Source organism: Mirounga angustirostris, unplaced genomic scaffold (assembly GCF_029215605.1).
Source record: "Mirounga angustirostris isolate CCGP_5_RB_7025 unplaced genomic scaffold, mMirAng1.0.hap1 SCAF_14, whole genome shotgun sequence".
Taxonomy (NCBI): domain Eukaryota; kingdom Metazoa; phylum Chordata; class Mammalia; order Carnivora; family Phocidae; genus Mirounga; species Mirounga angustirostris.
Genome location: NW_026991722.1, coordinates 64,424,201 through 64,436,689, shown reverse-complemented (window position 1 = coordinate 64,436,689; position 12,489 = coordinate 64,424,201). Strand labels below are relative to the sequence as shown.

Genomic DNA, 12,489 nt, shown 5'->3' with positions numbered 1-12,489 from the left:
GCGGGCCTCCTCCAAGTTCGCCCCCAAGTTTGCGAGCGGCCGCGTGGGGGCGGGGGCCGCGCGGAGGGGCGGTGGCGCGGCCGGAGGGTGGGGTCTGGCGCGCGGGGCGGGCGCTGCCGCCTGGCCGGCCGCGGCTGGCCCGGGATCAGGGAGCCGATGTGGAATTTCCTGCCCGGCCCGGCGCCCCTCCTGCCGCCCCCCGCCCGGCTGCGCACTCCGCTTCCGGCCGCTCTCGCTGCGGCCGCACCCGCGCCCGCCCCGCGCCTGCCCCGCGCCGCATGGAGGGCGCAGGGCCCCGGGGGGCCGGGCCGGCGCGGCGCCGGGGAGCCGGGGGGCCGCCGTCGCCGCTGCTGCCGCTGCTGCTGCTCCTGCTGCTCTGGCTGCTGCCCGGCCCCGCGGCGCCCCAGGAGCTGAACCCGCGCGGCCGCAACGTGTGCCGCGCGCCCGGGTAGGAGCCCGGCCTGGCTGGGGGAGGGGGCCGCGGGGGACGCTCGGGGCCGAGGGGAGGGGGCGTCCGGGACCTTCCTAAGCTAACCGCTCTAGTCCTTTCCGCCGCCCTCGCCGACGCCGACTCCTCTCCAGGCCGAGCCTGGGCGCCGGGCCACGACGGTGCATCCGAGGTTACCCCAGACGCGAAGTCAGTTGAGGGGAGAACGGAGTGCAGTGGGCGTCCCGAGGGGTGACATACCGTGTCTGAGATTTCAGACCGAGAAAAAGGAACGCTTGGGCTGGGTTGCGAAGGCGTAGGGTGAAGTCGGGGAAGGGCATTCCAAGCCGATGGAAGGGCATTTGCAAAGGCCCCGGGCACCAGTGTGGCTCGAGCCGGGAGGGAGGGTGAGGGTCGAGTGGAGATGGAGCGGCGCTCCTGAGAGGTGGGAGCCGGCGAACCTTGAGGCTGGCGCGACTCAGAAGGAGGGATTTGTGTCTTAGAAGTTGGCGCGGGTGGGAAGAGGGTGGTGATGGAGGTGGGCACTGAGGAGCCTGCGCTCCAAGTGGACCAGAAGCAGGATTCGAAAGGACAATGACGTGCACCGGGGTCCGACGGATATGGAACTCCCGGGTGGGGATACTAGGTGCTCGGAGGGGCCGCGCAGACGTGGGACTCCACGCGGTGCCGGCTGGGGAAGCCAGCGTGGGACAGGCAGTGGGCAGGCCTGGCCGGAGAGCGGCGGGCCGAAGACCTTTCGCGGAGGAAAAGGAGCGTAGGACAGGACGCTAGGAGTGGGCGCAGGGTTCGGAGGACTTGGTCGGCCGGTCAGGGGCCATAGCGAGGTCAAGGGCATCTCCACCCGGGGCCAAGGAGCCGGCGTGTGGGGGTGTCTTGGCTCAAGCCGGGGCGGTTGGGGGGGGTGCACCGGGCGGGCGGGAAGCTGGAGAGGCGGCCACGGAGCCCCAGGCTGCGTCCCGTCGGGGCTCCCTGAGCCGCAGGGCCCTGGGAGGCCGCGTCCGGGGGCTTGGCGGTCGCCGCAGACAAGGGGCTGCGAGGGGGCCGCGCGGGGTTTCCGAGCTCGGTTCCCGAGGCGCGCAGACCCCTCCCCACTGCGAGCCCCGCCTCCGGGGCGGGGGCCGGCCTGGCCCGCCATCTGCTTCACATCGACGCCGCCGCCGCCTCCCGGGCCTCCCTGGCCCCAGGAATGCAGTGGCAGTGGCGGGCGGGGCCGTGCCTGGAGAGGGGGAGGGCGCGATCGCTGCCGGCCCTGTCTCTCCGCCAGCCCTCCTTCCCCGATGGGGCTCCGTGCTGGGGGCTCCGGTGGCAGGCTCGAGCTGTCGGGAGCCTGAACCTTTTCGCTCCCGCGTCCCGTTGCCCGGGCACCTCCCCACGAGGCGGCCTGTTTCAGTAGCCCAGACACCGGGTTTGGGTTTCCGGTCCTGGTGCCACTTCTCCCCACCTGTGCGGACCAGGACAAATCGCTTAACCTCTCTGGGCGTGTCTCTGCCTCTGTCAAATGGGGTTGTTGGTGGTACCCCCCTCATGGAGTGGAGAGGGGATGATTGCGATTATATGTGGGGTTGGTTTATGGGAAGGACTGCCACCTCTGGCCACTGCCCACCCAGGGTCTGGGCCATCTCTTTCATTACCGGTCCAAGGCTTCCACCGGGGGTTCTTTTTCCCCAGAGGTAGGAGAACCGGAAGAGGGGAGCATACACAGTCAGTAAAATCCCGTGCACCTACTGTGTGTGCCAGGCCTGTGGTTGGTGCAGCGATACAGCGGCTGAGACAAATACCACTGTCCCGGCAGTGGAAGAGACTTACAACAAGTCATCTGACATCTAGCAAGTGCTGGGGAGGAGGTGTTCCGCTGGGGAGTGCTGTGTCCTTTAGGGTGATCTGGAGACACCCACTGAGGGATGATGAGTGGGCAGAGATCTGCAGGAGAGAAGGTGGAGCCCTCTGGTGTCTGGGGGCAAGGCTCTAAGTGCCAGGGGCTTCTGGAAGCACAGAAAGGAGCCATGGGGGCTGGGCAGAGCCTGGGAGGGGGATGGTGGAGGAGAGGCCAAAGAATGAGGGTGGGCAGGCCACAGCGGGTCTGCCCACTGCTCTGAGGACCTGGGCTTTTTCTTTGAGGGCCATGGGAACACCCAGGGGAATTGCACAGAGGAGGGTTGGGATCTGACCAGGTTTGGCTGCTAAGTGGCAGATGAACTTGGCTCAGGAGGTTAAAAGGAGGAACCAGCTAGGAAGTCAGGAGAAACCAGGGGGAGTGAGGGTGGCTCTCACAAGGCTGGGGCAGAGGAGGAAGTGGCTCATCCCCTCCTAGATCCAGTTTGGAAGGTAGAGCGGCGTGTTTCTCCATGAAACGGGTGTGTGCTGTCTCAGTCGTCGCAGAGCCGATGCCTCTGGAGTTTCGGGCTCCCAGCCTAGAAGGATTGCACTACCTGAGATGGGGAAGGCTTTGTTTGGGGGCGGCTCGGCATTCAGTCTGGGGAGGTGGGCCCCACTGGAGGGCTCTGAGCATTTTCAGCACCTCAGCTGGATGGGCCCCAGGGAGCTTCCTGAGGGAGTGGACAGAGGAGAGGAGATGACAGAGCCAAGGAGGGGGGCAGAAACCAGAGGAGGGGTATGGGGGGGGCAGGAGGAGAGCAGGGAAGTATAGGATCCCAAGTGGTATGGTAGGCAGCCTCCAGGCTGGATTGGAGAGAGAATGTGGACTTGGGCACAGTGAGTGAGCAGTTCTCCCAGGCTGCTTTGCTGCATTGGCATGGGCAGGTTCAAGATCACACGGTTTGAATCATGGCCATTTTGTTTGCAATGACAGTGATCTCTAGAGGGGGCAGCCCGAGGCAAGGCCCGCTTGCTAAGGGGCCTGGCCCAGCCTGTGGCCTGGCTCCCTAGGGTCTCACTAACTTAGAGCTCAGGTATGGGAACTATCCCCTGCACCAGGCCATTTTTCTCCTCATCTCACTTTTGTAAGCTCTGGAGAGGGTGGGCTTGCCCCCCCTCCCCCCAGCCCCGAGCCTGGCCTCGTCTGTCAGCCCTCCCAGAAGGAAAGGCAGCTGACCCACAGTCTCATCCTCATGGTCCTGCTGAGCCCACGTGCACTCCATCCTGCCAGGGGTAGCTCTGCTGGGTGGGGCCGAGGTGCCAGCCATGCTGGGGGCGGGAGGCAGGACCAGGGGAACTCAGGGGTTTCCTGGAACCTGCACAGCATGGGCTGGAGAGCAGTCTGTGGCCTTGGCTGAGCTCTGAGTTCTTGCCAAACGCTTGACATCTTGGTTTTCTTAATACTCCCTCCGGACCCTTGGGCCCCATTCTACAAATAAGGAGTCTGACAGTCAGAGAGGTGACGTTCTGTGCCCAAAGTCACACAGGCATCAAATCCAGCTTCGTGTGGCCCCCAAACCAGACTCCCAACCACAGCCAGGGCAGGGCAGAAAGTGGTCAGGGCTTCCAGGGCCATCCCAGCTGGCCATCCGGCAAGGCCGCCTATAGGAGGGCCACCTGCAGAGGCTGTCCACCCAGAGACCTGGGTTCTGAACTGGCAGAAAGGGCAGGAGGGTGATAGGCTGGCGGATTTGGCTCTGCCTGCAGGTGGGCACCTGTGAGTCGTGTGGCCGGGCTGGGTAGCTGGAAACAATGGTGGGGGCCAAGCCTGCTTTGTGTTCTCGGGCCTGGTTTCCTTTTTCATTTGTAGAAAAGAAGCTGGGTCCACCCCTTGCAGTTCGGGATTTTATGGTTCCTGTTCCCAAATCTCCTCATCTTTGGCCTGAAGGAGAATCAAACCCTTTGGGTGGGGTGGGGGCCCATCCAGGGTGTTGGTGATGCTCTCTGCTGGGGAATGGCTGGGGGGGCATTTTGAGGGGCATGATATGGGCACCTGCAGTTTTTCCCTTCCCAGCCAGTTCTACCCACCAGGGTCTCAGGCCTCTTTCCAACTTCCTTCCAACACCACATCCTGGTTCTGGATGAGACCCTTCTGAAGGAGTATACTCCTTTTTCTCTGAAGTATGAATGGCTGCTATGTGCCTTTAAGATCTGGGCGAAGTTCTAGGCCTGATGGGACCCAAGAACCTGCAGCCTGAGTGTCTCTTCCTTCTCAGGCTCCTTTGCTCCCCCAATGTGGGCACACCCCATCTCAAGCCCCAAGCGCTCTCTCCGGTGGTATGCATCACTCTGGCAGGGCCTGCAGACTTTTGGGCCCAGGGTTGGGTAGGCTGCACTACCCTGAAATGCAACAGTCATAACGTATTTACCTCCTACTGAGGTCACACCGTGTACCTTGTAAAACCAAATAAAATTAAAACAAGATCTTTAAAACACATAAATAGATGCTCTAGTATCTCCTCCCTCCATCCCAAGTCTTGCCCTGGTGCTCTGGACCCCTCACGTGTTGCGTTACTTGCTGTCGTGGAGGACTCCCCGGGTACGCCTGCCCCTCCACTGAGTGGACACCTCTGTCAGAGGCTGCACATCTGCCACCTGGGTATCCAGGTGTGCCCATCTGGCCCCACCAGTCCCTGCTGTCCAGGTCATGTCACATCAAGATCCTGACACCCATCTGGCCGGACCCCCGCCGCCGCCAGCGATGCCACTTGAAGCAGGTCCCGGAGACTCAAGGACCTCTCACCAGCTCCTTCTGGGACCCCTGGGGTTCTTTCCTCAGGCCTAGGTGGGGAGGGGTGGTGTCACAGAGGAGTTAGGTGGGATGCAGGGCGGGGAGGGAAGACCCCTCATGGAGGGGACTGACAAGTTCTTGGGGGTTAGATCCCTTGGTGGTCTGCCCTCTGCTGCCTCCCAGTGTCTGCTCCAGGGCTGGGGTCTGTGTCTTATTTGCTGGCAGTTTCCTGAACTTCCCTCAGTACCTGGCATGCGGCAGGGCCTCCATAAGCAGCTCCTGTGGGCAGGGTGGAGGTCGCTGGCGAGCCTTAGCAAGGACGGGGCTTGGGGCTCAGGCTCAGGAGCCATTTCTCTGCCTGCAGCTCCCAGGAGCCCACGTGTTGCGCCGGCTGGAGGCAGCAGGGCGACGAGTGTGGGGTCGGTGAGTGGGGCAGCCTGGGGACCTGGGCAGGGGGGCAGGGACACGAGAGGAGGGGATAGTGCGGGGGCAGGCCAGGCGGCAGCTCAGGCCCCTCTCCTCCGCAGCGGTGTGCGAGGGCAACTCCACGTGCTCGGAGAACGAAGTGTGCGTGCGGCCCGGCGAGTGCCGCTGCCGCCATGGCTACTTCGGTGCCAACTGCGACACCAGTGAGCGAGGATCCGGGTGGGCGCTGGGCAGTGGGGCAGGGCCCGTGACCGGGGAGGCGTCTGATCGGGAGACGGGATCCGGCATGGGGGACGGTCCCCAAAGGCGGAGGGCGGGACGCGGGGAGGTTCTGGCTGGATCCGGGCTCCCTCGCGAGCACCCTGGCCTGACACCCTCTCTGCCCGCCCCTGCAGAGTGCCCGCGCCAGTTCTGGGGCCCTGACTGCAAAGAGCTGTGTATCTGCCACCCGCATGGGCAGTGCGAAGACGTGACGGGCCAGTGTACGTGTCACGCGCGGCGCTGGGGCGCACGCTGCGAGCATGCGTGCCAGTGCCAGCATGGCGTGTGCCACCCGCGGAGCGGCGCGTGTCGCTGCGAGCCTGGCTGGTGGGGCGCGCAGTGCGCCAGCGCGTGCTACTGCAGCGCCACGTCGCGCTGCGACCCACAGACGGGCGCGTGCCTGTGCCAGGCAGGCTGGTGGGGCCGCAGCTGCAACAATCAGTGCGCCTGCAACACGTCGCCGTGCGAGCAACAGAGCGGCCGCTGCCAGTGTCGCGAGCGCACGTTTGGCGCGCGCTGCGAGCGCTACTGCCAGTGCTTTCGCGGCCGCTGCCACCCTGTGGACGGCACGTGCGCCTGCGAGCCGGGCTACCGGGGCAAGTACTGCCGGGAGCCGTGCCCTGCCGGCTTCTACGGCCTGGGCTGCCGCCGCCGGTAAGCGCGGGGCCCCTGACCTGGGAGGAGGGGCGGGGGGGGGGGGGCGGAGCGCCGAAGGGGACGGGGTGGGGCGGGGCGGGTGAGGCGGCTCTGGGCCCCGCCTAGCCTCCCGCCCTTCCCCAGATGCGGCCAGTGCAAAGGCCAGCAGCCTTGCACGGTGGCCGAGGGCCGCTGCCTGACTTGCGAGCCCGGCTGGAACGGCACCAAGTGCGACCAGCCGTGCGCCACCGGCTTCTATGGCGAGGGCTGCGGCCACCGCTGCCCGCCCTGCCGCGACGGGCATGCCTGCAACCACGTCACTGGCAAGTGCACGCGCTGCAACGCGGGCTGGATCGGCGACCGGTGAGCAAGCAGCCCATGACCGAATGTGTCCCAGGCACGCAGCCCCCTAGCCCCGCCAGTCTCCGAATGCTCTCCGCGGAGGGCACTATGGGCTTCGGTTTCGTTTGCTCGCATTTCCGCTGACTCCCTCTCCCCCGCGTTCCGAGGTGCGAGACCAAGTGCAGCAATGGCACTTACGGCGAGGACTGTGCATTTGTGTGCGCCGACTGCGGCAGCGGCCACTGCGACTTCCAGTCGGGGCGTTGCCTGTGCAGCCCCGGCGTCCACGGGCCCCAGTGAGTGCCGGAGACCCAGAGGGGGTTAGGGGATACGTACATGTCACAGGGATCCAGCCAGACCCCAGGTGCTGCTAATGGTGGCCGAATAGATGAGACCCAGGCTCGGCCCTTCTGCCTAGGTCCTCTTACCGCAGCTAGGGAGTGCTGTCAGGCTCTTTGGGGGCGTGGGTTGGGGGGCAGTTTCCTGCCGTGGTGTGGAGCCGGCGCTCAGAGCGGGATCTGGCAACTAGTTCCGCCTGTGGTCAGTGGGCTTCTGAGGACTACAGGGTTGAGGTGACCCCGAGCTAGTGCAGAGAGAGCAGAGAACTCCACTTACAGCCATGAGTGGTCTGGCAGCCCCTCTTCTCACCCACCCAAGAGTTAGCCCCAGAAGTGGACACTGAGGCCGAGCGACCACAGGCCCTGTCCCCCAGATCCCATCCCGCTGTTTGTGCAACACATTCATTTCCGAAACACTCATCATCCAGTGTATGCCCGGCGGTGGTGGTGGGCATCAAACCCTAGAGCATGGAGATAGAGAACCCGCCTCGGGGACCGCGGCTAGCTGGCGGCAGGGGTGAGGGCGAGGGGCATCACGGAGGGCTGCTGTGGCCCTCCCTGACCCCGTGCCCCTGCAGCTGTAACCTGACGTGCCCGCCTGGGCTCCACGGGGTGGACTGCGCCCAGGCCTGCAGCTGCCACGAGGACTCGTGCGACCCGGTCACTGGTGCCTGCCGCCTGGGTGAGTCGTTGAGGGGGCAGCCTGTTGAGGGGGATGCCAGGGGTGCCGGCACCCGCGCTGACCCCGGTGCCTTCCCACAGAGACCAACCAGCGCAAGGGCGTGATGGGCGCGGGTGCGTTGCTTGCGCTGCTCCTCGGCCTGCTGCTCTCGCTGCTCGGCTGCTGCTGCGCCTGCCGCGGCAAGGACCCGACGCGCCGGTGAGGCCCGACGCCAGCCGGCTCTCCAGGGCTCAGGCCGTACCCTGTCGGTAGCGCCGCGCGCCCTACCCCGGCCCCCGGGCCCCGGGCCCCGCCCCGGGGTGTGGCACTGCCTATCTTTAGCTCAGGCCCCGCCCTTCCTGAGTCAGGGCTCCCGCCGAGATCCAGCTGTCCCATCCAGGCCCCGCCCCTTTACTCAGGCCCCGCCCCCGCAGGGAGCTCACGCTCGGGAGGAAGAAGGCGCCGCAGCGATTGTGCGGTCGCTTCAGCCGCATCAGCATGAAGCTGCCCCGGATCCCGCTCCGCAGGCAGAAGCTGCCCAAGGTCGTAGGTAAGGATATCGGCACGGGGTCTCTGGGGGAACACCTCCCGATGCAGGACATATGGGGCCTTGAGTGTTGATGTGGGTAGGCTGGGGAGGGACGCAAAGAGGGGCTTCTGATACCGGCGAGCCCGGGGAGGAAGGCAGGAGTCCTAGGTGTGCAGGCCGGTGTGGGAGGTTTGGGCCCTGTTTAGGTGAGTGGGAGTGATTGCATCTGCAGTGTGTAGACATCGCAGTGGGCAGCACCCCTACGATCTGTAGGAGTGCACTGTAAGTCCTGGTGGGTAGCTGCAGGTGAACGCGGGCTGGCGGGGGTGGGGCCCGAGTGGGGGTGGTAGGTCCGACCTGTGCGTGGAAACCCTGCTACAAGGAGCGCCCCACACCCGCCTGAAGTGCTCTGGGTCCTTTCTGGAAGGTGGGCAGGCTGGTTCCATGGCTCCCCCACCCTAGTCAGGACTGCAGTTGGGAGGCAGGTGCTTCTGTCTGTCTGTCTGCACTGAGCCACACCAGGAGTGGACTCTCCCTCTTTGCCACTTGTTTCTGAAGATGAAGGGGAGGGGGAGACTCATCTCCTGGGAGGTAAAGATGGAAACAGCTGGGACTCCTGGGTGGTTCAGTCAGTTAAGCGTCTGTCTTCCACTCAGGTCATGATCCCGGGGTCCTGGGATCATTGGGCTCTCTGCTCAGCGGGGAGCCTGCTTCTCCCTCTGCCTCTGCCTGCTGCTCTCCCTGCCTGTAATCGCTCTCTGTCAAATAAACAAACAAACAAACAAATAAATAAAATCTTAAAAAAAAAAGATGGAAACAGCTGAGAAAACCCCTTGGCCCACTCAGCAGAGGTGGCTCTGGGTCCTTGGGTCCCACAAGGCAGGGTCTGAACATGGCTTGGAGGCCCTGATGGCCTGTCCCAGCCAGGGGTTCTCTCTGGCCCTCTTTTTCCAACACTTCAGCCCATCCTTGTTCAGCTTCCTGGCTGCACACACTAGCCTTGCATCTTTGACCACGTTGTTCCTTCTTTTTACCAGCTCACCTCTACCCATTCTCCTGTCCTGGTCCAGTGTCACTCTGCCTGTTGAATTGCCTGTTCTATCCACAGTCTTAGGGTAGGGCTGGTCTTGGTTACTCCACCATTTGTTGCAAGAGGGCTAGTGAGGGCACAGGCCAGGGCAGGGTGGGGGCCCCTGGCAGCTGTGCCTCCCTCCTTCCCCAGTGGCCCATCACGACCTGGATAACACACTCAACTGTAGCTTCCTGGAGCCACCGTCGGGGTTGGAGCAGCCCTCGCCATCATGGTCCTCCCGGGCCTCCTTCTCCTCCTTTGACACCACTGATGAGGGTCCTGTGTACTGCGTACCCCACGAGGGTGAGTAGGGCTCTGCTTGGGCCTCCCTCCAGGCAAATGAAATGTTCCAGCTGAAAAGATCTCCAGGCTCCTCGGGACAGACAGCATGGGGAGGGAGGGTGTGGTGATGCTCTTTTTTTTTTTCTTTAATTTTTTTTTTATTCTTATGTTAATCCCCATACATTACATTGTGGTGATGCTCTTAACTGGGGGTTGGACACAGAGCTGAGGCTACGGAGTGCGGTTCTGTGCTGCTCAGTGCTGGACTGGGGTAGGATCTGGGGAGGTGGGTGGGCTCTCTGGTCTCTAGCCACAGCCCAGATTCACTTACTGGGGAGGCCATTCATAGAGAAGGTTCTGGGCCTGGGTAGGAAATGGCAGAGGAGATAGGAGCCGATGGCCTACAGGGTATGGGGCACACTTTTGCCTAAAGTTTTGGCCCACAGACTTCTGGAAGGAGCCTCACTGGCTGGTTTTCTGGCCTTGGCCTCTCTCGTGCCCTGGCTATCTCCCTGGGTGACCTTGGGGAGGTGACTAACCTCTCTGAGCCTTAGAAGCCTTATCTCTTAATGAGGAATAATGAATCCCCTTGGAGGTGTTCCAAGGTCATATTTGATGATGTGGCGCCCCAGGTTGGGGATGTGGTGGGGGAGGGGTGCAAGGCCAGGCCAAGGTTGGGGCTTGAGCCCCAGGAATGTTGCTCCTCACTCCCCAGCACTCGGCAGCACAACCTGGGGGCTCAGAACTAAGTTTGTGGTTGGTGTTGTGATTTCTCCAGGCGTGTCTAGATGCCAGGGCGACTGAGCATCACCTGGGGCGGGGAAGAGGAGGAGGAAGGTGAGGGTTTTGCCTGAAGGCTGGACGGCCGAGCTCCCTGTGGAGGCCGTGACCGTCAGCTCTTCTTCCCTTGTCAGAGACCGCAACCGAGAGCCGGGACGCAGAGCCCCCCACCGCCCCTACCGAGGCGCTGGCGTCATCCCCCCCACCGGTGACCACGCCGGCGTCCACAGAGGAGGCGACGCCCCTCCCCGCGTCCTCTGACAGCGAGCGGTCGGCGTCTAGCGTGGAGGGGCCCGGCGGGGCGCTGTATGCGCGCGTGGCCCGGCGCGAGGCCCGGCCGGCCCGGGCCCGGGGCGAGGCTGGGGGCCTGTCGCTTTCGCCATCTCCCGAGCGCAGGAAGCCGCCTCCACCCGACCCTGCCACCAAGCCCAAAGTGTCCTGGATCCACGGCAAGCACGGTGCCGCTGCCGCTGCCGGTGCGCCCTCACCGCCACTCTCGGGACCCGAGGCCGCGCCCAGTCCCAGCAAGAGGAAACGGACGCCCAGCGACACGTCGGCGCGCCCGGATGAGCCCGGCAGCCCCCGCGCCCGCGACCCGACGCCTCGGCCCCCGGGGCTGGCGGAGGAGGGGCCAGCCTTCGCCGCCCCCTCGCCGCCTAGGGCTCGGGCGCGGGGTCGCGGCCCCGGCCTCTCGGAGCCCATGGACGCTGGCGGTCCCCCGCGCAGCGCGCCCGCGGCCGCCTCCATGCTGGCCGCGGAGCTGCGCGACAAGACTCGCAGCCTGGGCCGCGCCGAAGGGGCTCCGGGCGCGCAGGGCCCGCGAGAGAAGCCGGCGCCGCCGCAGAAGGCCAAGCGCTCGGTGCTGCCCGCCTCGCCGGCCCGCGCGTCCCCTGCGCCAGAGGCCCCGGGGCCCGAGAAGGTGGCGGCCGGCGCGCCCGCGCCTGACACCCCCCGGAAGAAGACCCCCATCCAGAAGCCGCCGCGCAAGAAGAGCCGGGAAGCGGCGGGCGAGCTGGGCAGGGCGGGCGCGCCCACCCTGTAGCAGGCGGTGGCCCGGCCGTGCCCGCAGGTTCCCCAGGCTTAGCAGCGCTGCTTGCCACCCCGCATTCCGCGCCCGCCCGACGTGCCCCGCGGCGGGCAGGCCACGGCGGCCTCCCGGGACCTCGGCCCGGAGCAGCCGGGCGGGAGGCTGCGTCTCATTGGCTCAGGCTCCGGCGGGCGGGAAGACCCCATTCCATTGGTCGAGGCCTGACAGGCGCTTAGCAGGCGACTCCCTTCCCATTGGCCGAGGGCTCCGACCAGCCAGGGTCTCAAAGGCCGAGAGACCACCTCTTACTGGCCCAGAGTGCACTGGGCTGGGGTACCCTCTCATTGGTTGAGGCCAGAAGCACTTAAGTCTCGGCTGCCTCTCATTGGCCAGGGCCTGGCGCCTCTGGCTAGAGGCCTCTTTCCTTGACGGTAGCCGAAGGCTACTTCCACTGGCCAGGCCGAGGGCATCTGGTTGACTGGAGCCTGGGGAGGAGGGCTGGTCTCTGCTCCTCAGGGGGTTCAGCGTCCCCTGGGCCCGGCCTGTCCCCCCTCCCTACTTCCCCTCCCTGCGCCCCCAGCCCCAGCCTCCCTAGCCCTGGCCCCTCAGCTGTCGAGCTGGTTTTGATGGCCCCCCCACCCCCACCCCACATGCCGCGGGAATCCGAGGGGCGACTCCAGTGGTCCGAGGAGATGTATTTATAGGCCCCCGGCAGGGCTGCTCCCACCCCATCCGGGTGCCCCAGGATGGGCTCCTCCCGGCAGGGGCTTGGCCAAAGCTTTCTTAATAAAGTGCCTTTTTTTTCTCCTGTGCTTTGCTTGCTTCCTATCTGCGCTTCCTCGTGCAAGGATCTTCCCTCAAAGAATTCGTGTGACCTCTTCCAGCCAGCACGCATGCGCAAGATTCCTCTACCTAAGCGGAGCCTGGAAGCCCAGGTGTGGGTTTCTTGGGACCAAGTTGGAAGTGGGTGGTGTCCATCGGCCCATCATTTATTTATCAAGTTTATTGGGCACCCACCTTGGCCACCCCATTCTCGCCTGGAAGCCTAGGATGAACGATGGACCAGAACAGATAAGGCGGA

At 64.8% G+C, this 12,489-nt stretch overlaps 1 protein-coding gene across 4 annotated transcripts; it reads left to right on the top strand.

The window, feature by feature from the left end:
* Positions 1-210: 210 nt before the first annotated feature.
* On the top strand, positions 211-12,218 carry SCARF2 (scavenger receptor class F member 2). 4 transcript variants are annotated; one of them, XM_045887161.3, is made up of 11 exons: positions 211-448; positions 5,419-5,477; positions 5,582-5,683; positions 5,876-6,395; positions 6,522-6,740; positions 6,887-7,015; positions 7,636-7,739; positions 7,820-7,937; positions 8,138-8,268; positions 9,470-9,622; positions 10,516-12,218. In XM_045887161.3, exons 1-11 carry the CDS (start codon positions 279-281, stop codon positions 11,421-11,423), a joined length of 2,613 nt encoding a protein of 870 aa, XP_045743117.1. In that variant the 5' UTR covers positions 211-278; the 3' UTR covers positions 11,424-12,218. The 4 variants fall into 4 exon arrangements, with proteins under 4 accessions (XP_045743117.1, XP_064434106.1, XP_064434107.1 ...); XM_045887162.3 differs by having other exon boundaries at positions 212-448; positions 8,153-8,268; XM_064578036.1 differs by lacking the exon at positions 5,582-5,683.
* The last annotated feature ends 271 nt before the right edge of the window (positions 12,219-12,489 follow it).